The sequence below is a fragment of the Nicotiana tomentosiformis genome, chromosome 11 (genome assembly GCF_000390325.3).
Source record: "Nicotiana tomentosiformis chromosome 11, ASM39032v3, whole genome shotgun sequence".
In the NCBI taxonomy this organism is placed as follows: Eukaryota; Viridiplantae; Streptophyta; class Magnoliopsida; order Solanales; family Solanaceae; genus Nicotiana; species Nicotiana tomentosiformis.
This window is the reverse complement of record NC_090822.1, coordinates 94,729,402-94,752,894: the sequence shown is the minus strand read 5'-3', so window position 1 is coordinate 94,752,894 and position 23,493 is coordinate 94,729,402. Positions and strand designations below refer to the sequence as shown.

Sequence of the window (23,493 nt, the reverse complement as noted above, 5' to 3'; positions counted from 1 at the left end):
GCAGAGTGGGAGTTTGACATTTTTAGGTTAACTTGAAATCAAACTTCAAAGAGCAAGTGTAGTGTGTTATGGAGATTCGTATTAAATCATCACCATTATCCTTAGCCCCAAACGAATGAACTATGAACAATAAATAATTGAATTAAAGATCAAAGCGATCAAACCAAATGTAATGGATGAATAAGTCTAGCTTTGCAGTGGACGTTTGGAAATCGGTCTGATGCAGCCCTCGGAACGAGCTCGGTTGCAACTTAATAAACAAGCAACTGAAGAACACTTTTAATAATAGCTAAAAAAAAATTAACTTTATTATTTTGATATGCGTGCCAACAGTGGTCTCTAAATAAAAAGGTTCCCCCTTTATATAGTAGGGGAGTTTCAATCCTAGTACAAATCTAAATACGGTAAAAAAATCTTCTCAGTCCAGTAAACATCGATACATAATTGATATCGGGCGAGATTTGCGCCATCATATCCGGTTGAGGGCGGATATTTCGGCCCCTCACTTATTTTGTCTAACCGTCTTTTCCTTTAGTCTTGGCTCTTCACTCTGCTCGGGCCCAATGTTCGGCCGTGTCTGGTCCCGGGTGCACTATTCGTCCTCCCCGAGCTCTGAGACGTGGAATCCCTCGACTTTACTCGAGGTCATGTCAGATTGTGCTTTCCTCTCGTTTCTTTACCGGAAAATCGGGAGTAATGTTATCCCCAATTTTACCGGTACACAATCACTTACGGCAAGAGTCCTAGACTGCCAGGTTAATTGTATTAATTAGCAAGTCTTCTATTGTTCTATTCGTAGTAAACCGATTTCTTTAGTGCTTTCATATTATTTTACGATCCATTTAAAACTAAACCTTTCTTTTTTCATACTTGAATGAATCAGAGAATCCGAGGTCAACAATAGAGACATTACACCATCTTCTAATTATTACTTCATTACATAACTTCTTGCTATTAAATTTACACTCTAGCTAGCTATCACGCGACATCAGGTTCATTTTTGGGATTATAGTCAAACATCTCTATAACTTTTTTATATTTTTGGGATGTTATAGTGAAGTGTTATTATAGAAGATACATATTATTATAATATAATATAAAAGATCGGTTTCAAAAAAATTTAACTTTTATAATGAATGGTTGTTATATAAGAATGTTATTATAGAGAGGTATGATTCTAGAGTCGGCTTCATTGCTTGCAAGGATACTAATATGTTCAGGCAGTTGTCCACCCGCTTGAATCCTCAGCAGCTTTTTTGAATTTATTTTGTTTGTGCTTTAAATGAAGACCTTCCCCACAGTGGATATGCTTTTAGTGAATGGTATATGTGAAATCAAGAAGAAATGGTCTGTGACGATAGCCTATCTAATTCACAAGATGAAATAGAAATGTTCAACAAGTGAGGAATTAGGAGGCGACCAACATCCAATGGCACGGTCAGAAATTTTAACGAGGGGTTCTTTGGCAAATACCAGGGCAGGAGAAACGATTTACCCGCCCTTGCTCATATGGTTTGCCCTCTACCTATTTTGTTTTTTAATATCTAGTCAAAACCAACCAAATAAAGTTAAATTAAGCTAGGAGTACTAAATCAAGCCATCAAACCAAGCCAAATCAAACTAAGCTAAGCCAAATGGGTAATAAGTGGATAGGTAGGAGTAATTAATTTTAATTGGATAGGCATATATTGTAAATAGTTTTTAAATTGGTAGAAAAGAATTATAATTTTAAGTTTAATGGATATTTTGCATAAATTGCTCTTCAAAATTTTCAAACTTGCGACCTAAAGTGGACTCCTTTTATGAGGATAATCATAATGAAAATTTTGTTCTACAATGACTTGTTGAGTTCCGCAATCGGGAGGGAAGGGTTTGTCGTTGCGTGTGAAATATTTATGGCAGTTAGCAAAGTTGCTCTTTTCAAATTATTACTACTGCTGTTAGAGTACTTTTTTCCTTTCTTTTTAAATGTCACTTTATTAATGTTACGTAAATTTTTAGCATGTTTAGTTAAACTTCTAAAATCAGCTTATTTTGATAAGTATTTTTTTTAAAAAAATATTTTTCTCAAAATGTGAGAAATAATTTGTGTTTGGCTAATTAATTTAAAAAATACTTCTGAATATCAATCAGTATTTAGCCAAGCTTTTAAAAAGTATTTCAACGTGTATTTTTCTCAAAATTATTTTTAAAAAAGTACTTTTGGGAAGAAGCTATTTTTTTCTGCTTTTGCTTCTGCTCAAAAGTATTTTTCTTTCTAAAAATTTGACCAAATACTTTAATTTTGAAAAAATATATTTTTTTTGGAAATTTTTTTTTAAAAAAATAATATTTTTGGCGAGAAACTTGGCCAAACACACTATTCATCATTCACGACAACTGACAAGAAAAATGTGGAGGCTATTCAAACAAACCGCGACTTATATCACCACAACTTCATGCGTGTGGACATTAAGAAACCACCACATCAACTACCAACAACTAGTCTAACGTTTTATTTTATTTTCACAATTTAATTGGATACGAAATTTTAAAAAGAAAGAAAACACGTCTGACACAACCTAAAGTTCCCTTTTAGAACATGTCGTCTTAAGATTTTTCATGACAATTAGAGCGTGCAATTAAGCATAAAATGAAAAATTAAAATTAAAATATTTTAAATATAAAATATTTCATTGTTGTTGTAACATATTAAACAGAAAAGAGTAAAACATTTGGTATGGAAAAATAATTTTCGAAAAATATTACTTGTTCTATCCCACTTTAATTTTCAGTGTGAATTCATACAAAGAATCTTCTAATTTTTTGTAATAAAAATATTATGTAAAAAATATTATGAATTACAATAATTAATAATTTAAAATATTTAAAAGACATAAAAAAAAAATAACAGTAAACAACAACTATTTTGACTCTCTAAGCAGTTACTGCATCATATAAAATAAGGTAACTATCCAGTATTCTCTAAAATATTAAAACTATTTCAAATAGACTAATAGAGAAAAACAAAAGCGGGGAAATCATTTTCCCTTTTGATAGAAAAAATATTCTTTATGTTTGATTTCCTAATTATTTTCTTTCTTCTACCAAACCACACCCAAAATGAAATATTGCATCCTTCAACCTCAACCATGAAAATATAAAAAGAAAGCACCTCATCTCTTCTCTCCCACAGTAAATTAGATCAAAATGAGTTGTACAAAAATTGAAGCAGTTGACATATTTGATTTTGTGATCAAGAAAGCAAATGGAATAAAAGGCCTAGTAGACACAGGCCTTGAAAATGTGCCAAAACAATGCATTCAGCCAAAAGATCAAAGACTAGACAAAAACCAATTACATATTGACAATCAAGAATCAATCCCAACCATTGATCTGTCCAATTGGGATGATGTAAATGTTGTAAAATCAATTCAAGAAGCAGCTAGCAAATGGGGTTTCTTCCAAATAATCAATCATGGGATTCCTATTGAAGTTCTTGAGAATTTGAAGGAAGCTGGTCACAGGTTCTTTGAGTTACCAGCTGAAGAAAAAATCAAGTACTATAAGGAAAATGCTGGACCTGATGAATCTGTGCTCTTGTTTTGGAGTGCAATCGGTGAGAAAGATGAGAAGGTTTTGGAATGGAGGGATAGTATAAAACATGGTTGTAATCCTGGGGATGATAGCGATCTTTGGCCTCCTCAAACCAGGTAATTGGCTATTCTCATCATCTGGTGTAGTTTATCCGCTATAATACCCTTTGACTTGACACAAAATTTTTAAAAAAAAAAGATTTTTAAAATATGTAGTCCTAAAAGATTAAGGGGCAAAAATTTTATAGGAGTCATGACATTTATGAGGCTACAAAAACTTTTCTCCAAGAGTAAAGTAAATAAATTAAAAAATTTAAAGTTAAATTATTTTCAAATATAAAATGTGTCATTTTTTTAATAAAAGACTAATAAATACACATTGTGTCCCCTAGATTGAAAACGGAAGGAATAGTAAACTCACAATTATTTTTTCCAAAAAAGTCACTAAATTTTCATACTATAACAGTATAGTTAGAAAATTATTTTGTTATCACATTAAATTAATTGAAATTTAGTCGTTGCATATAAAAGTAACGTCATTAGATTTTAACACTACAATATTATAACTTATCCGACACGATAATTTTATTGTTATTGTAAATAAAATTTCGTATTTTCAATTATTTTAACGTGACTTTTGGTTTTTATGTTCCCACTTTGTTTTCTATCTTATTTGTTATACTTTCTTACTCTTTAATTTTATTGATAATTAATCCCTTTCTTTTTTTCCTTTACTTCGCTGTGACGTGTACGTATCATCAGTCATAGATGTTGTGCTTATGCTCAGCCTAGGTTGCTTCTGCTAGAGAGCCTAGAATGAGTTTAAGTTATATATACTGATGGATAAAAAAAATATTTATATAATAAACTATTTAAAAGGAACCTTAGACCAACGATAAAATTATTGTCCTTGTGACAAGTTATGGAGTTGAGCCGTGTAACCAGTCACTAAAACTTGCTCTTTAGCGAGATATTTTATGGATCGAGCTACCTTTTTTTTCTTACTATTAAATTATTTAGAATATTAATTATAATAAAAATTCAATAATAAATATTAATTGATAAAATGATAAAATAATAATTCAAATTCATTGTTGTCGTTAAGAATCTGAGTTGTCTAAATTTCGAACTTCAATCATTCCTTTCTTTTGACTGCATGTAAACCCTCTCGTGACAATCAACAAACACTCCTAATGCCTAGTGCTAGACATTAGAAACTAAAATGATAATCACAAAAGTTTGACTCATATATATTTGGTCCATAAAGAAGAAGAAAAAAATTATTCATGCAGCTATTATATACTCCTACATTCCATTTTTATGATATTATTTTTTTTTTAGTTGTTGGAAAAAAGAATGATATCTTTTCATATTTGAAACCGCTTTAACTTTAGACCTTTTATTTTGCCCTTAGCAGCATGGTATTATAGCCAAGATATATCATGGCATATTTAAAATCACAAATTCAAAAAGTAGTTGGTAATGTATCAAAAATAATATTTCAATCAAACACTGCCACACAAGATAAAGAATGAAGTCTCCCTTTTGTGCTGCGGAGTTCTGGATCTTATTTTCCTTTGTGCAGGGAGCAGGTCTTGGAGTATGAAAAGTGGGCTATACCACTTGCTAAAAAGTTGCTGGAGATTCTATTAAAAGGCCTTAATGTCAATGAAAATATTGATGAAACTTTAGAACCTCTATTGATGGGCACTATGGCTATCAACATAAACTACTATCCACCTTGCCCAAATCCAAGCCTCACAATCGGTTGTCGCAGACACTGCGACGTTTCTTGCATTACTATCCTCCTTCAGGATGACACAGGAGGCCTTTTCGTCCAAGGAACAAAAGACAATAATTGGATCCATGTAACTCCAGTTAAAGGAGCCTTAGCTGTTAATATTGGCGACTCGCTGCAAATTATGAGCAACGATCGATACAAGAGTGTCGAGCATTGTGCAGCTGTCGATTCGAGCAAGGCTAGAATATCTATACCGTTGTTTGTGAATCCTAGGCTTGATACAGTCATTGGTCCTTTCCCACAAGTGTTGGAAACTGATGGAGAGAAACCAGTTTACAAACAACTTCTGTTTTCTGATTATTGGGAGTATTTTTTCAGTAAGCGTCCTTCGGGGAAAGCATCATTAGATTTTGCTAAAATATGACGATGTTACCATTTGTTTGCATCAGTCAAGAGAAGAGAGCTGCATGTATTTTTACAATTGCAGAACATATTGATATGCTTACAAAAATATAAATTGAATTCTTAATTTTTCTTGTACTACCTCATCAGTTTGAATTTAATTTAGTTTCATACGGATCTCAACAACTCACTATTGAACAAAATTCTCATTATGATTATCGCCTCCTCAGTTATTGCTTAACTATTTCTCTTTCATCTTGTGAATCAATCGACTATGCAGTATTTTCAAAGACAAATTCCTCTTGAATTCACATATACCCTTCACTTAAAGCATATGTATTGTGGAGATAACATGTCAATCAGCAATAAAGCAAGTTAAAAAAACCATCAATTTGAATCAAGTATGAAGAAAAAGCCACGGTATTCAACCAAAACTTATAGATATATATATATAGACACAATTGTTTACCCTAAAAATTGAGTAACAATTAAACTTATATTGTGGTTTTAAGGATATGTGATTTAAACCAGCACCAATTGATAAACAACGAATTAAATAGATAACTTGGACAATAAAATAAATCAAACTGGTCCGCAAACAATACCTCGACCTCGATTCAAGATAGTCAGGAGGTTAGTTAATAAGAACAATGGAGGATGGAACAAACAGCGATGAACAGTAAGTAAAACAAAGAAAGCAGCGTATATGTATATTCTTATCAGTGAATAATATTTTTTTTACAAGTGAATGGGATCCCTCTTTATATAATAGAGGAATCCTAAATAAGGTACAACTCTAATAACGGAAGTAGATCCCATGATTGGCGCTAATAACGCTTTGATTTGATTTGTTCCGGGAAATCCGCCCTGACTTTCGACCGGTTACTGATATCTCGTCATTCCGTTATTACGCCTTACTCGAAGTCAGTCATGCTCGATCTCGATTATTGCTGGCCTCGATCTCAATGAACACTTCGATCTCCAGGTGTGATGTTCTATCTTCAAGCTCGAGTCCGATCTATTATGAGGTTACCCTCGAGGCAACTCCCCTGTCAACGAAATCGGGTATGTCCGATTTCGACCGTATACAAATAGTCCCCTCGTTTTTTGGAGTGTAACGAGAAGAAAAGAATTTGAGACTTCGATTTAATACCTCGATCAAATTATGACGTCAACATCGTGACGTAAGAGACAGAAGCGATTGAAGCGTCGCGTTTGCACAGTTCCCAAGGTCATTAATTAACGCCAGTTGAAGGTCAGCCACCAGTGCTTTCAAACCGTCAAAGTGGCTATTATAAATAGACCACCTTCATAATCTTTTCAAACTTCTTCTAATCTTCAAAAGCTCTTTTATTCTCTTCAAGTCCATCAACTTTGTCGGTTTTCGTTTGCTAATCTCTTATTAAAATGCAAATTCTGCCTTTTCCTTCCTTAAACCTCATATAGCAATGGCAAAAACATCAAAGACCGTTCCTCAAGAAGAAAAGGCCTCCTCATCGCGGTCGGCCGGTGACAAAACACCGGTGGAGCCACGTATCGAAGAGTGCATCCCCGGGCCATGTGAACTTACTTCCGACTTTAAAGTCGAAAACCCTCTTCGGTTCCTGGCCAATGCGAGCCCATGTCTAGATACATCTGTTCGATATCCGAAGGATGATCTCTAGCAGCTGAAAAAGGACATTCACTGGGAGAATAAAGAGGTGGTGATTCCTACCCCCTAAGAGGACATCACCACTCATGTAAAAGGATTCTTAAGTGTGTATACTTACCCTTTCACACTGGGTTCCGTCGATCCCGTCATAATCGATTTTTGCCGCCAATACCGGGTAACCCTAGGCCAGATCTACCCCTCTTTTTAGCGCATTGTCATTTTGCTCAGATTCTTCTCGAGCAAGATCGAGGGGATGTCTTTCACCCTCGATCATCTCATTAGGCTATACAGCCCTCGTCTTTATCGGGGCAGACTGATAAGGCTTCAGCATTGGGCCACGAAGGTGCTATTCTCGAGCATAGATGAGGACAAGGACCGAGGATAGATGTGCCGGTTTGTCCGAGTCAGGACCTCCGATTTAAGCCCCGTTGAGAATATGCCATTCCTCGAAGAATAGAACATGAAGCGTAAGTAGAACTTCACCGATAACGTTTGATTACTTGTTATGTTTCCTTTCCCTCTTCTCATCTATATTCTTCTTTATGGTGCAGCTTCCCCCTGGTTTCCTGGTGCAGTCCCGGACCTTGTAGGTTGGGTTCGACAACTGGTTTCAACCTCTTCGTATGCTGAGTGCTCGTGGCGTGATTTGGCCAAGGGTCGATGGGAGGCCAAAAATCATGGTAAGTTCCCATGTCCGTGTTTGATGTTTTCCTGTGAAATACTTCCTTTTAACTTGACTTCTTCTCATACAGGTCTTGGAGATAATGTCGTTTTGAGGCCACCTCCCCTCGGGGAAGAGGAGGTCCCGAAGCCGACCAAAGATAAGAAAAGGAGAAAGGCCTCGCCACTAGATACCCCAAGGCCCAAAAAAAGCAGGGCTCGAAAGTCGAAGACTGATCTCGCCGTTCTGCCTGCCGATGTAGTCGAAATGCTACGAGATGAAGACGAGAAGGGAGAAGATACTAACTGCCTGTTGGTGGCTTGGAAGAGGGAAAGCATCGAAGCTTTGAAAGTTGTTGAGCCGGTGAAAGTCGAGGGGGTTCAGCCGCAGACTGAGGTGATCTCGGGGGAAGGTCCGAGCAGAATTCCCGAATCATCGGGTGTTGATGATGCCTCCTGCCGTGATGAGCAACCGACGGGTATGCCCGAAGCGTCTAGTTCTGAGGCCCTTAAAAAAGAAGAGAATGCCCCAAGTGACTCGCTCGGGGCAATTAATATTGACGATTCACCGCCCGGCCCCACGTTCTCAGAGGGGAAGTTTCGGGATGCCCGGTCCATGGGGACCCCCAATGTGGGGACGGCCCCCGAAGGGGATGATATATTTCGTGGTTGCTTCGCGGGGTCGATGATATTTCCGACCTTGACGCATCACTCATTTTTGATGAGGCTGCTCAGCGGCTTCTGAACCAAGTGAGTTTTAACTCATGCTACCATGCTTGCGTTTGTTCTTATTTCTCTAAGTCTGATTTTCTTTCTTTTTGTACAGGCTACAGCGCTCCATCGAGAAGCGTCTTCCAAGTACCGAGCTGAGTTGGCCCGATGTGAGGCTGATCTCAAAAAGCTTACGGAGGAGAGAAACGCCCTCAAACTCCTCTATGTGCTAAAAGAAGAGATCATGAGCATTCGAGCTGAGCTGACAAGAACTAATCGAGATCAGACCGAGCTCATTAAATGGGTAATGTAAATTTTTGGGAGCTTGTTATGTATTAACTTGATATTGGCAACTAACACTTTGATCCTGCAGGTTCAGCAGAAGGCCGAATTGGTTGAGCAGCTTCGTGAGGAGGCCAAGATAAAAGAGGCAGAGACTTTAGGGTGGAAGTTGAGCATGGGCCGTCTCGACTCGGAGAAAGATGCGGTACGGGCCCAACTGTCTTCGGTTGAGCATCAACTCTAAAGTGGGAAGGTGGAGAACTTGGCCCGAGCCCAGAAGGTTGAAGAGCTCGAGACTCGGTTGGCCGCTGAGCTTGCAAGGGCCACATCTGAGGTAGAGGCGCTCGTGGCCTCTTACCGAGCCTACGCTGAAGCCGCTAACACTCAGGCAAAGGAAATTTCTGACGCTGCTGAGGTTAGATTGTCCCGTGTTGCCGAGCATGCTAGGCGCCAGTCTCGAAGAGAGACTCTTGAGGAGGTACATGCTCGTGGCTTTGACCTCACGGCTGAAATCGAGAGTGCAAAAGTTTTGGAGGACGAGGCCGGAGCTTTTCTTTCCGATGATGAAGACTCTGTGAGTGGATCCGAGAATGGAGGAGATAAAGATGAAGCTCCAGAAGATGCAGCTCCCGAGGCGGACTAGGCACTTAGGATTTTTTTTCTCCTTTTGTTTTTTGTGTAAGACCTTGTGTGGTCTTTGTAAATACTTTACATATATGAAATATTCCTTTTCTTTCCATTTCGTCTCTGATTTCTGATTTATGATAAATTTTGTTTTGCCTTGGTCTTGTGAGAACTTTGTTGCAATCGGGTTGTTGTAGCCTCTATAATCGAGTGAGAAATAGCTCAAACTCAGAGTAGAACAAACCCTTAGGTTTTTAGTTAAGCGAAGGCGAGTCCCCGGGCTCAACAATATGTTCAGGATTTTGATTTCGGATGGCTTGATTGAAGTCGTAATTGTACTGTTTTTGTAGCCGAATTCGAGTAAGTTTCGAACTCACAGTAACAGACCCCTTAAGGTTTTATATCAAATAACGTTGAATCTTCAAGCTATATTCAAGCCAATTTTATTTGAGCTCGGAATAGTGGAACCCTTAGGTCCGAATTGAGTGAGAACAAAATCTCGAACTCTAAGTGTATTGGCCCTTAGGCTCTTTAGATTGGGCCGATATGGCCTCTAAAAGATGGCTACTTTTTCCCTTTTTCGGCTTAGAAGACTTAGTAAAAATTTCTTTATGCCTTAACACGTATTCTTTACCCATTAGGTATTTTGAGGGTTCGATATCGATTGAAACCCCTTTGCTTTTTGTGCCTTAGCACGTTTGTGTTAAGATAATTTGATACCTCTTAAGGTTTTTCGAGGGCTGATTTCATCAAAAGCCCTTTTGCCGAGGGTAGCCTTTTTTAACCGATTTTTCAAAAAATTCGAAGGCCTATTTTTATTGCGGGATTCGTATGTCTCTGAGCCGCCTTAATTTGGCCGTAGCCTTTGAGTATGCCTCTTGGGATTATTTCCCAATAACTCTTCGAACTTGTTCGAAGTGTTAGTCCCCGAGAGTGATGTCCTTGGCCTATAGATCGAGGGGTGCCTCTTTGAGGTCTAGTTTAGATTACTTGAATATGTCGATCATCGATGGAAGACCCCGAGTGTACGAGGTATATTTGCACTTGGCCCTTGAGCCATTTCTCACAAAATCATAAGTATGGAGCTTGTATAGTAGAAAATTTTCTTTGAGACACAAGATGTTTGATATAGAAAGAATGCTTCTTTGTATAATTTATACATGCGTACATGTTTTGCCATCGGGGCTCGACTAATCTATACGGACACGGTTCATTCGACCGTTTGGCCCATTACAAAGTTTCTCTATCGAGACCCTTTGATACGAAGTAATTTCCTCGACAGTGTAACATCCGAGGGTGATGACCCCAGTATTCGAGGTTGATTATAAAGAAGCCTTGGATACTGTTGAATTGTCCTCATGTAGCACATAATTGTTGCCTCGTTAAAAACCTCGCCGGGAAAACCCACTTAGGACAAAAACCGATCTAAGGGAAAAAAAGTGCAACGCGTGCTTTAAAACCTGAGGTCTCGATGTCTTCGATCGAACACCTGCAGTGAGTTAGTGTCGAATATATAAATGAAAAAAGCGGATAAAGTCATACCTTTAGTAATAATACCGTTTGAGAAGCGATATGTTCCAATTATTTGGTAGTTGTTCGCCGTCCATCGTGCCGAGCTTATAAGATCCCTTTCTGACGATGTAGAGGACTTGGTAGGGTCCCTCCTAATTTGGGCCGAGCTTCCCTTTATTAGGATCTCGAGTGTTGATGGTGACTTTCCTCAGGACTAAGTCCCCGACTCTGAAGTGGTGAAGGTTGGCTCTCCTATTGTAGTATCTTTCGATTCATTGCTTTTGTGCAACCATTCGAAGGAGTGCGGCTTCTCATTTTTCATCCAATAATTTGAGGCTAGTATTCATAGCCTTGTGATTTGACTTTTCTGTTGTATGTCGAAACCTGGGAGTGGGTTCCCCGTATTACGACTGGAATCAAGGCTTCGGAGCCATATACTAAGGAGAACGGGGTTGCCCCCATACTGGACTTTGATGTTGTTCGATATGCCCAAAGAACTTCGAGTAGAATTTCTCTCCATTTCCCCTAAGTGTCGTCCAACCTTTTCTTTAGGTTTTGAATGATAGTCTTGTTCGTCGATCCGGCCTGTCCATTCACACTAGGGTGATATGGTGTTGATAACATCCTTTTTATTTTGTGGTCTTCGAGGAATTTTGTCACTTTGCTGCCGATAAATTATTTTTCATTGTCGCACACTATTTCGGCGGGTATCCCAAATCAACATATGATATGATCCCAAATGAAGTCTATAACCTCTTTCTCTCACTTTCTCGAACGCTTGTGCTTCAACCCATTTAGAGAAATAGTCAGTCATAAATAAAATAAACTTAGCTTTACCTGGGCCGATGGCAGAGGGCCGACGATATACATTCCCCATTTCATGAACGGCCAAGGGGATATGACTGAATGAAGTTGTTCTCCGGGTTGATGGATCATCGGTGCAAACCTTTGACATTTATCACATTTTCGAACAAACTCCTTAGTGTCTTTTTCCATGCTATCCTAGTAGTATCCTGCTCTAATAATTTTGTGAATGAGTGATTCGGCGCCGGAATGGTTCCCACAAGTGCCTTCATGGACTTCTCGTAGAATATAATCGGTGTCTCCTAGTCCTAAGCATACTGCCAATGGTCCATCGAATGTCCTTCTGTATAATTTTCCATCTTCAGCCAATGTGAATCGAGCAGCTTTGGTTCGTAGGGCCCTCGACTTTTTAGGGTCCGATGGGAGATTTTCGTTCTTCAGGTATTCAATATATTTATTCCTCCAATCCCAGGTTAAGCTTGTAGATTTTATCTCGGCATGACCTTCCTCGATCACAGATCTCGAGAGTTGAATGATAGTCCCCAAGCTGAACTCATCTTCCTCGACTGATAACCCTAAACTTGCAAGTGCATCGGCCTCACTATTTTGTTCTCGAGGTGCATGTTGTAAAGTCCATTCCTTGAAACGGTGCAAGTTTACCTATAGCTTGTCCAAATACCTTTGCATTCTATCCTCTCGAATTTTGAAGGTTTTGTTTACTTGGTTCACTACCAGTAAAGAGTCATACTTGGCTTTAATGACTTCTGCTCCCAAGCTTTTAGCTAGCTCAAGACCTATAATCATGGCCTCGTACTCGGCCTCATTGTTAGTCAACCTAGAAGTTTTGATAGATTTCCTAATAGTGCTACCACTGGGCGGCTTCAAAATGATGCCTAGCCCGAACCCCTTCACATTCGAAGCACCGTCTGTAAAAAAGGTTCATACCCCCGATGATGTACCCGGTTTTAATAAGAGTTCCTTTTCGACTTCGGGTACGAGGGTTGGCGTGAAGTCGGCCACGAAGTTTGCTAAAATTTGAGACTTGATGGTCGTCCGGGGTTGATATTCAATACCGTACCCACTGAGTTTGACGTCCCATTTGGCCAATCGGCCCGATAGTTCAGGCTTGTGCAAAATATTACGAAATGGGTAAGTGGTTAATACGTATATATGGTGACATTGAAAGTATGGTCTTAACTTTCTAGAGGCGCTTATCAGTGCAAGTGTCAATTTCTCCAAATGTGGATATCTAGTTTCTGCTTCTCCTAAGGTTCGACTTACATAATAAACGAGAAATTGCGTACCTTTCTCTTCTCGAACTAGGACACCACTTACCGTGATTTTCGATATTACCAAGTACAAGTAAAGTTTCTCATCTGCCTTTGGAGTGTGAAGAAGTGGTAGGTCGTTAGGTATCGCTTTAATACCTCTAATGTCTGTTGGCATTCCGGGGTCCAGGCGAAATCGTTCTTCTTTTTTAGCAGAGAGAAAAATCCGTGGCTTTGATCCGACGACATCGAAATGAATCGGCCTAAGGCAGCTATCCGTCCAGTTAACCTCTGTACGACTTTTACACTGTCCATGACGGTGATGTCTTATATGGCCTTGATTTTATCGGGGTTGATATCGATCCCCCGATTCGATACCATGAAGCCAAAGAACTTGCCTGAACCTACCCCGAAAGCACATTTCTCGGGGTTGAGCTACATGTTATATTTCCTTAAAATCTCGAACGTTTCCTACAAATGAGTCAAATGGTCCTCTGTGCGCAGGGACTTAACTAGCATGTCATCAATATAAACTTTCATTGATTTACCTATTTGTTCTTCGAACATTTCATTTACTAGGCGTTGGTAAGTAGCTCCTATATTTTTTAGCCTGAAGGGAATTACATTATAACAATATGTTCCATACTTGGTGATAAATGAAGTCTTTTCTCGGTCCTCTGGTTCATTTAGATTTGATTGTACCTGGAATAGGCATCGAGAAAAGTAAGGATCTTGTGGTCGGTCGTGGCATCGATCATGCGATTGATGTTAGGAAGTGGAAAAGAATCTTTGGGGCATGCCTTGTTTATATCCTTATAATCTACACACATTCTAAGTTCGTTACCTTTTTTAGGGACTACAACTACATCGGCTAACCATTCAGGATATTTCACTTCCCGATTGGACCCTATTTTGAGGAGTTTAGTTACCTCATCCTTTATGAATGCGTGCTTTACCTCGGACTGGGTTCTTCTCTTTTGCTTCACCGGTTTGAACCTAGGGTCCAGGCTTAGCCGATGCGTCGTTATCTCCAGTGGGATCCCTGTCATGTCTAAATGGGACCAAGCAAAACAATCTATGTTATCAATAAGAAATTGAACAAGCTTTTTCCTGAGTTCGGGGGGTTAATCCCATTCCCAGGTATGCCTTTCGCTAGGGTAAGTACTCGATCAATATAACCTGTTATAGCTCTTCTACCATTGATTTGGTGGCGTCAGAATCTTCGGGAACAATAAAAGTTCGAGGGGTCAGAAAATCCTCCTCTTCTTCTTTTGTCTCCTGCATCCCTGATTCAGTCAAGGCTGGTGGCTGTGATTGCTATTTGACTTCCTGTTTACCTTTGATACTCGACCTTTCCGAGGTTGATAGTGTCGATATCGGCGTTACCTCATCGACCGCAAACATTTTTTTTGCGGCATGTTGCTCCCCGTACACTATTTTTACACCAGCCGACGTCGGGAATTTCATCATTTGGTGGAGAGTCGAAGGGACTGCCCTCATTTTGTGGATCCAAGGCCTTTCGAGTAGGGCATTGTACCTCATGTCGCCCTCGATTACGAAGAACTTGGTATCTTGAATTGTTCCAGCCACGTTCACCGGTAGAATAATCTCCCCATTAGTTGTTTCACTGGCCATATTGAAGCCATTTAAGACCCGAGCTGCGGGCACGATTTGATTTTGTAGGCCGAGCTGCTCCACGACCCTCGATCGGATGATATTCATCGAGCTACCTGGATCCACTAAAACACGTTTAACTTGAACATTATTTAATAAGATAGAAATTACCAGAGCGTCATTGTGGGGCTGAGAAATGCCTTCTACTTCTTCGTCGTTGAATGATAAAGTGCCTTCGGGCACATAATCTCGGGTTCATTTTTCCCTAGTGATCGATACCTTAGTGCGTTTGAATATGGGTCCCTGTGGGATGTTGACCCCACCGACGATCATATGAATCTCATGTCGGGGTTTTTCCTGTTCATTTTTCCTATTGGCGTCCCTTTCTCTGAAATGATTCTTGGCTCGATCGCTGAGGAACTCTCAAAGGTGGCCCTCGTTAAATAGACAGGCTATATCCTCCCTTAATTGCCTGGAATCCTCAGTCTTGTGACTATGTGTGCCATGATACTTGCACATCAAATTTAATTTTCTTTGGGAAGGATCGGTTTGTATGGGTCTAGGTCACCTAGTATCTTTGATCCTTCCGATTGCCGATACAATGCCTGATGCATCGATGCTAAAGTTATATTCCGATAACCGAGGTGCCTCTGTGGGATCGGCATACTTGTCAAAACCACTTTTGCTCATAAGTCCCCGAAAATTCTGTCCTCGATCACTTCTTAAATCGTTCCGGGCGAAATTGCGTCCTGAACCATTGTTCCTTCGATCTGCGGTATATGGTTGATATCGGTCTCTGTTCGATCTTGGCTCCCTGTCAACGTCCCTTTGGTTTTTTAACTGCCGGACTGTTTGGATATACTGAACCGGAAGGGGCTCCTAATTGGTCGTCCTCGACCCTGATCTTCGATTGATATCGATTGTGCACATCTGGCCAAGTTACAGCTGGATATTCGATCAAATTTTGTTTCAACTAACGTGATGCTATCGAACTTCGCTCGTTCAACCCTTGGGTGAAAGCTTGAACGGCCTAATCATCTATGACTGGTGGCAACTCCATGTGTTCCATTTGAAATCGGGACACGAACTCCCTCAGCATTTCATTATCCCTTTGTCTTACCTTGAAAAGGTCTGATTTCCTCGTTGCGACCTTTATGGACCCGGCGTGTGCCTTTACGAAAGAATCTGCTAACATGACAAATGAGTCGATGGAATTTGGTGGAAGGTTGTGATACCAAATCATTTCTCCCTTCGAAAGGGTCTCTCCGAATTTTTTTAACAGCACAGATTCGATTTCATCATCTTCTAAATCGTTACCCTTGATAGCGCATGTATATGAAGTAACATGCTCGTTGGGATTAGTGGTCCCATTATATTTAGGTATATCTGGCATAAGAAACTTCTTTGGAATAGGCTTCGGAGCCACACTTGGAGGAGACGGCTTTTGTACAAACTTCTTCGAATCCATCCCTTTCAAGATTGGCGGTGCCCTCGGTATCTGATCAACTCGAGAGTTGTATGTCTCCATTTTTTTATCCTTGGCTTCGATTCTCTTCTCCCCTGATTCAATTCTTTTGGTGAGCTCCTCGAGTATTTTTATTACCGCGGGATCAGTCCCCAATTTGTTACCATTTGACCTTTCCGGTATTGGCTCGGTACGGCGGGTAGTTTCCGGATCGACCCTATTCGGAGCTCTATGTTGATTTTGTAACTGAGCAATAGCAGCTTGCTGAGCCTGAAGCATCTCGAATATCACTTGGAGACTGACTCATTCGTCTCCTCTGCCTTGTGTTCCTTGGACACTAGATCGGCCTTCTCTGCGTACGCTCAAATCGAGATTTGCGCCTAGATCCGCGTTTAGAGCAACATGCAAACTGACATCGACTGGGTTGGCAACCGGTGCTCCCCCGAGATTAACCTGTGGCACCTCGACTCCTGGAGCAATCACATTTTCGTTTTCATCGTGGAATCTGAGGCCATTGTCACCGTGTGTGAATGCGTTTTGTGAGTTTGATATGTTTTAACCTGAAAGCAAAGATACTTGACAAGAACAAGCGTAAAATAGTGTGTTTTACCAGAATCAGTACTGAACAATCACTATTATCCGTAGCCCCACGGTGGACGCCAAACTGTTTATTCTAAAAATTGAGTAACAACTAAACTTATATTGTGGTTTTAAGGATATGTGAGTTAAACTAGCACCAATTGATAAACAACGAATTAAATTGATAACTTAGACAATAAAATAAATCAAACAGGTCCGCAAATAATACCTCGACCTCAATTCGAGATAGTCTCGAGGTTAGTTAATAAGAACAATGGAGGATGGAACAAACAGCGATAAACAGTATGTAAAACAAATAAAGCAGTGTATATGTATATTCTTATCAGTGAATAATATTTTTTTTACAAGTGAATGGGATTCCTCTTTATATAATAGAGGAATCCTAAATAAGGTACAACTCTAAAAACGGAAGTAGATCCCATGATTGGCGCTAATAACCTCTTTGATTTGATCTGTTCCGGAATTTCCGCCCTGACTTTTGACCGGTTACTGATATCTCGTTATTCCGTTATTATGCCTTACTCGAAGTTAGTCACGCTCGATCTCGATTATTGCTGGCCTCGATCTCAATGAACACTTCGATCTCCAAGTGTGATGTTCTCTCTTCGAGCTCGAACCCGATCTATTATGAGGTTACCCTCGAGGCAACTCCCTTGCCAACGAAATCGGGTATGCCCGATTTCGATCGTATACAACAATATATTAATGTTTGAGTTAAAAATGGTAATGTAATATATATTGTCATTCTATTCGAAAATATTTTAATTTTTTTTCTTTTTTTAAAAATATTAGCTCAAACCAAATTTTCTTTGTTTTTGGAAAAATGTATAAGTACCCCTGACTTATAGCCGGATTTTTAACTACACAATTTATCTTTATGGGGGTCCTATTAGGGGTGCTTATCGGGCGGATCGGGTGAATAATTACGCTTAACAGTTCGGCTTATCGGTTATCGGATTATAAATGTAGTAATCCGCTAGCCATCCAATAAGACAACGGGCGGATTGGTATCGGATTAACGATTATCGGGCGATTTATCGGCTAAGTCAAATAGAAATATTTTGAACAATTATTCAATCAATACCAAACGGTTTCAAATCAATTCCATCGAGGATCTACAAATTACTTCCAGTTCTGGCCATTATCATAGATCTCTTTCTCTAGTTCTATCTTGAGATGTTGTGTTGATATCTTCTTTGATTCTATCTTGGAATTGTGTTTGCACCGTCTCAATTTTCATGCATATTTTATGGAAAGTATTGATTAAACAATTGTATTATATAGCTAGTAAAATTCTGCTATGAAAAAAAATAGTTCTATCACTACTGCACAGAATACAGATGCATTTCTAACTTCTTATTAGTTTTCACTTATTTTTCATTTGGTTATTACAAAGGCATCTAAGTTACTTAGTCCAAATGCCATCTAAGGCAATATAGTCTGAATCTGCTGCAAGTACATAGTCTGAATCTGTTGGAACGTAACTTCTAAGGCATCTAAGTGGAAACTAAGTAACTTAGATGACATTTTCGTTGCAGAAGGCATCTAAATTACGTTGCAGAACTGCAGAAAGATTTTCTAAGTTCCGGTGACTGGCGACTTCTCAGTAGTACTTTATATACATAAGGGTAAAAGTATAAATTTAAAAATTCTTAACGGGTTAACGGTTTACCCGATAAGAAAATTGAGTAATCCATCTCCAAACTGTTAAGCCGTTAATTATAAAATCTCAATCCGTTTACCATCCATTACCCCAATAATCTTATACCAATAAGCCAATAAGCTATTGGTTCGGTTCGATTAACGGCTTCGGTTCGGTTTTAAATAGGCCTAGGTCCTATTACCCCCTAAACCTTTTTTAAATGGAATTATTATACCCTTAATGCTAATGTGGCATAAGTGTATGTCACCCTCTTTGGGAGAGTAAGAAAGAGAGAGAATGTTGAAATTTATTTTTATAATATTTTTATAAAATACTATTTTTTTCCTTCTTGTTTTTCTTTTTCTTTCCTCAAGTTTCGTTAGTTATAAACTTGGCCGGAAGTTAGATCCAGCATTCTCCATATTTTCCGACGAGATCGAGTTGCAAGTTTATTCTTTCCTCTCCATATTTCACTACACTTTTATGGAGGATTACTACTACTTCTAATCTCTTCACTAACCATTTACTTTCAATAGTAATTGCTTCTCACTGAAAGGAATGAAAAAATATAGTCTCAAGATCAACTTTCGATTAAACTTAGAAAACGCCCACAAATATTTTCTTCGGCATTCGACCACCCACATAACAGATCCGTGATGTCATAATTTATCGAAGAAGTTTTATTTGTTGAAGCAAAAGTTTTAATATGGGTTTTGTTTAATCAAGTGTACAAGAAAAGGTTGAAAAAGAAGAAGTGTTTTGATTGTCGGTTGTAAAAAATATTCTCACCATGCTCACCGTTTTCTAATCGTGGCCCTCGGCTTTTCACTGCTTCAGGTAGTACGGTGGGGGAGTGGAGTCGTATTTTTTTAATTAATCAAATTTACATAAAAGAGAGAACGTTTTCTGATGGGGGCCTTTGGCCTTTCACTGTTTCAAGTAGTGAGGTGGGGGGAGTACTATTTTTTTAATTAATCAAATTTACAAAAAAGAGAGAACGAGGAAGAAGAATTTGGTTGTTAATTGTTTATTGCCAGAAAATTTTCTATGAGCTCACCGTTTTTCGATCTGCTTCTTCAACCAAAAAATTTCACTGCTTCACTTATGCGTTAGGGGATGAAATAAGGTGGGGTGTGTGAAAAGGGAAAAGAATTTAAAAAAATAAAAGGTTAGTTGGGAAAAGAAGTAGATGAAAAAAAACAATTTTAGTAGAAATACATGTGTCATGCGCGTGTATTTTACCCTAAACACAAATGTGATAATAATATTTCAGGTAATATTTAGGAGATAATAGGCCCTCGCAAATATAAAGTGTGTACTTATGCATTTTCCCTTTTATAAATATAACACCAAATCATAACAAATCAAACGGACACTAACTTTTAAGTGGATTAGATTATAATATGGGGAGGGAAGTATGACCATGAGATCACGGATTTCTTGAAAACAGACTCTCCTTCCCGACCCATGCATAGAGGATTTGTGCACCAGGCTAACCATAGATTAATTTACGGTTCATCTAGTTTGATTATATTGACTTGAACGACCCTGTCCATAAACCAAATAACTATTTTCTCACTTTCCCCTCCTTTTTGTTCCTCGTGAGTCCTAAGCATTTTGCAGTCAGCATATCAAAGTGATTTTTTCCCAAACAATGTCAATAGCGGAAGTTTCTAAAGCATCAGATCTCATTGATTTTCTAGTAAACCAAGGCAACGGAGTAAAGGGTCTTTCCCAAATTGGTCTCAAGAACGTACCTGAAAAATTCATTCAACCCCAAGAAGAAAGACTAGATTTTACCCAAATAGTCTCCTCAGAGTCCATACCCATAATTGATCTCTCAAATTGTGATGACCCAAAAGTTGCAGAATCAATATGTGATGCAGCAGAGAAGTGGGGTTTCTTTCAGATCATAAATCATGGTATTCATGTTGAAGTTCTTGAGAATGTGTTAGAAGCTGGACATAAGTTCTTTGAGTTGCCTGTTGAGGAAAGAAGGAAGTATTTGAAAGAGAATTCACCTACTCACACTGTGCAGTTGAAGACCAGCTTTAGCCCTTTGGCTGAGAAGGTTTTGGAGTGGAAAGATTACCTTTTTCATATCTATGATTCTGAGGATGAGAGCAGCACTATGTTGTGGCCTGTTGTTTCCAAGTAAGAGACAACAACCAGAGTTGGAATGAACCTAATTGTCTGAAACTCAATTGGAATGCTCTTTAGAGTAAATTTATCATGAGTCGGAATTTTTGCATCTTGCTATCTTATAAACAACTTCTGTAAAAATAAAAAAAGAACAGTAAGGAAATGCTACTACTTATATACTTCTTCTTCACTTGGCATCAATGGCAAAATATTTAAACATTTTTTGACTATTATCTACAGACCTTACTCTATATTATGAGAGTTATGAACTAATGATGTATGACAAAATACAGTGTCTAGACTATAATTTGAAGAACACATTTAAATTTGTGCAGATCATTTTATCAATTCTGTGTCATGACTGGAAAAGCTGGAAAAGGGAGAATGTGTTTTTTTACAGGACCTTTAGCATTTGCAGACTAACAAGAAGTTGCTAGCTTTTCAACTTGGTTAATGCCAAATTTCCAAGTGATACTGCTTGAGAACTTCTACTAATGCTATTTAAGATTAAAATAAAACAAAATAAAGAGCTCTTTGAAGGCATAAGAATTCCTAACAAAATGCACTAATATCGTTGCTAGATAACTTATCCGTATGTAATTGATAGTAAGCTATTAGATCCTAGCAAAGCTCTCTGGTAAATCTAGCAAAAGCTGCAAGTTCTATTGTGGCTTAGCCTTCGGAAATACTTATCCGATATCTAAGTAGTATTGTCTGTTTAAAATGTTGAGAGAACTATTATCACATAGCGAGAGAGAGTATTATCAAGTTGCATTTGCTAATCTAGTACCAAGCATAAACAAAATATGCATTTAATTTGCTCTTGCAAACTCTAGTCCGTATAGTGGCTGTATCTAGTCCTGACAAGAAGCCCCTAGACTAGGAAGATCAAACATCTCCTCCGGAATATGACGTAACTCCTGATGTTTCTTTTATAATAAAATAAACCAAGGTCCCTTTCCAATAGGGGCCCAAAGGCCGGAGCCAAAGAGCAAGTGAGGTCTACTCCACATAGCCAGGTCTTATGAAAGGCAATGTTGAAGCAGCTCTAGGCATGTCCCTTTCGATGGCTAATATGACCACTAGCCTTCCAGACCATTCCCTCAAACAGTACTGCGACCGCTCTTAGTTGTTGAGCTCCTTTGCTATTCAATATCATTATTCCTCCATGACCCTTGATAGGAAAGAATGGAGGTCAAGGATTAGGGTAGTCTAGAGTGTTCATAACAGTAATATTGGCACGCAGTCTCGCTTTCTGCTGGTAGTAGGTTTTTATGACTAACCGTTATTTTCTTTCATTATTGATCACCTTACTATCTTCTTGTTTTTATTCTGCTTTTATATAACTTTTTGGTGTTGTCCCTTCTTGTCTATATTTTCATTAATGTGGTGCTTATGCTTTCCTGAGCCGAGGGTCTATTAGAAACAGTCTCTCTATCCTCACAAGGTAGGGGTAAGGTATGCGTACACACTACCCTTCTCAGACCCCACGGTGTGGGACAATATTGGGTATGTTGTTGTTGTTGTATCCGGCTAGACCATATTTTGGGCTAATATCATTTTACTTCTACAGAGATCAGGTTCTTGAGTACATGAAGTGGGCTAAAACTGTTATAGTAAAGCTCCTAGAGGTGTTGCTCAAGGGACTAAATGTGAAACAGATAGATGAAGCACTGAAATCTGTTGTAATGGGAAGTCTGATTGTTAACCTCATTCACTACCCCAAGTGCCCGAACCCTGAGCTCGCTGCCGGTGCTGGCCGTCATGCTGATGTTTCTTCAATCACTATGCTCCTACAAGACGATGTTGGTGGCCTTTATGTGCGAGAGCCAAAAGGCGATGGTTGGATTCATGTGCCCCCAGTCAAAGGGGCACTTGTTATCAATATAGGGGATGTCCTTCAGATCATGAGCAACGATAGGTACAAGAGCGTTGAGCATCGCGTGATAGTAAATGCCAATAGAAACAGAGTATCAGTGCCAATATTTGTGAATCCAGCGCCTGATGCAGTTTTTGGTCCTTTGCCACAAGTGCTAGAAAATGGAGAGAAACCGTTTTATAAGTAGGTGATTTATTCAGATTATTTCAATTATTTCTTCAGTAAAGGCCATGAGGGCAAGCAGGCAATTGAATTTGCAAAGCTATGACAATTTGCTGATTCTGATTCTACCCTCATTGCATCTACATATAGATAGTGGAGAGGGATCACTATTCTCCCTTCCTAAAATTACATCATAGGGAAAACGATGCTCCACTTGTAACTCTTTTTATGAACTATAGTACTCAAAATAAAGCATGTTAATGATCTATATATATATAATTGAGAGCCATTTGCCCGGTGACGTGGCAGGCTTATTTAGCAGGAATTGCATTTCTCTTTTTCCATAATTTTTTTTCTTTCCCCTCTTATTTCACCGTTAAATTATTTTTAATAGACACTACCCTTTGCCCTCATTTTTGTAAATCAAACGTTAACTGTCATTAACCTTATATTAAATAGACACAACTCTTTGCCCTTCCTTTGCCACGGTTACAATACGTTTTATGTTTCCCTTCCTTTTGGTTTTGTCTTTTTCTTGTAATTTCCCCTACCTCAACTCTCTCTTTCCTTTCTTATGCAAATACATTCTTTATCATTGAATCTCTTCCTCCTCAAATCTGATTTCTTATTTGGGTATCAATTTATATATTCTACGAGAAGCAAATGGCTTTTCTGGTGAAACCGAGTTTCTTCTCAATTGGTTCTGTTAGATTATAAATGCATAGTTGCATACATAATTTTTTTTAAAGCAGAAATTGC

The 23,493-nt window shown here is 38.7% G+C and overlaps 3 protein-coding genes across 3 annotated transcripts; all 3 read left to right on the top strand.

Moving 5' to 3' along the window:
• Positions 1–3,000: 3,000 nt before the first annotated feature.
• LOC104106844 (bi-functional coumaroyl CoA and feruloyl CoA ortho-hydroxylase F6H2-2-1-like) lies at positions 3,001–5,973 on the top strand. The gene is made up of 2 exons (XM_009615487.4): positions 3,001–3,692; positions 5,161–5,973. The coding sequence occupies exons 1-2, from the start codon at positions 3,190–3,192 to the stop codon at positions 5,738–5,740; spliced, it is 1,083 nt and encodes a 360-aa protein (XP_009613782.1). The 5' UTR covers positions 3,001–3,189; the 3' UTR covers positions 5,741–5,973.
• A 395-nt stretch (positions 5,974–6,368) lies between these two features.
• LOC138901876 (uncharacterized) lies at positions 6,369–9,665 on the top strand. The gene is made up of 6 exons (XM_070189673.1): positions 6,369–6,397; positions 6,704–6,783; positions 8,122–8,426; positions 8,856–9,044; positions 9,114–9,227; positions 9,276–9,665. The coding sequence occupies exons 1-6, from the start codon at positions 6,369–6,371 to the stop codon at positions 9,663–9,665; spliced, it is 1,107 nt and encodes a 368-aa protein (XP_070045774.1).
• Positions 9,666–20,086: 10,421 nt separating this feature from the next.
• On the top strand, positions 20,087–23,059 carry LOC104106843 (bi-functional coumaroyl CoA and feruloyl CoA ortho-hydroxylase F6H2-2-1-like). The gene is made up of 2 exons (XM_018774358.3): positions 20,087–20,705; positions 22,267–23,059. The coding sequence occupies exons 1-2, from the start codon at positions 20,206–20,208 to the stop codon at positions 22,757–22,759; spliced, it is 993 nt and encodes a 330-aa protein (XP_018629874.1). The 5' UTR covers positions 20,087–20,205; the 3' UTR covers positions 22,760–23,059.
• Positions 23,060–23,493: the final 434 nt, after the last annotated feature.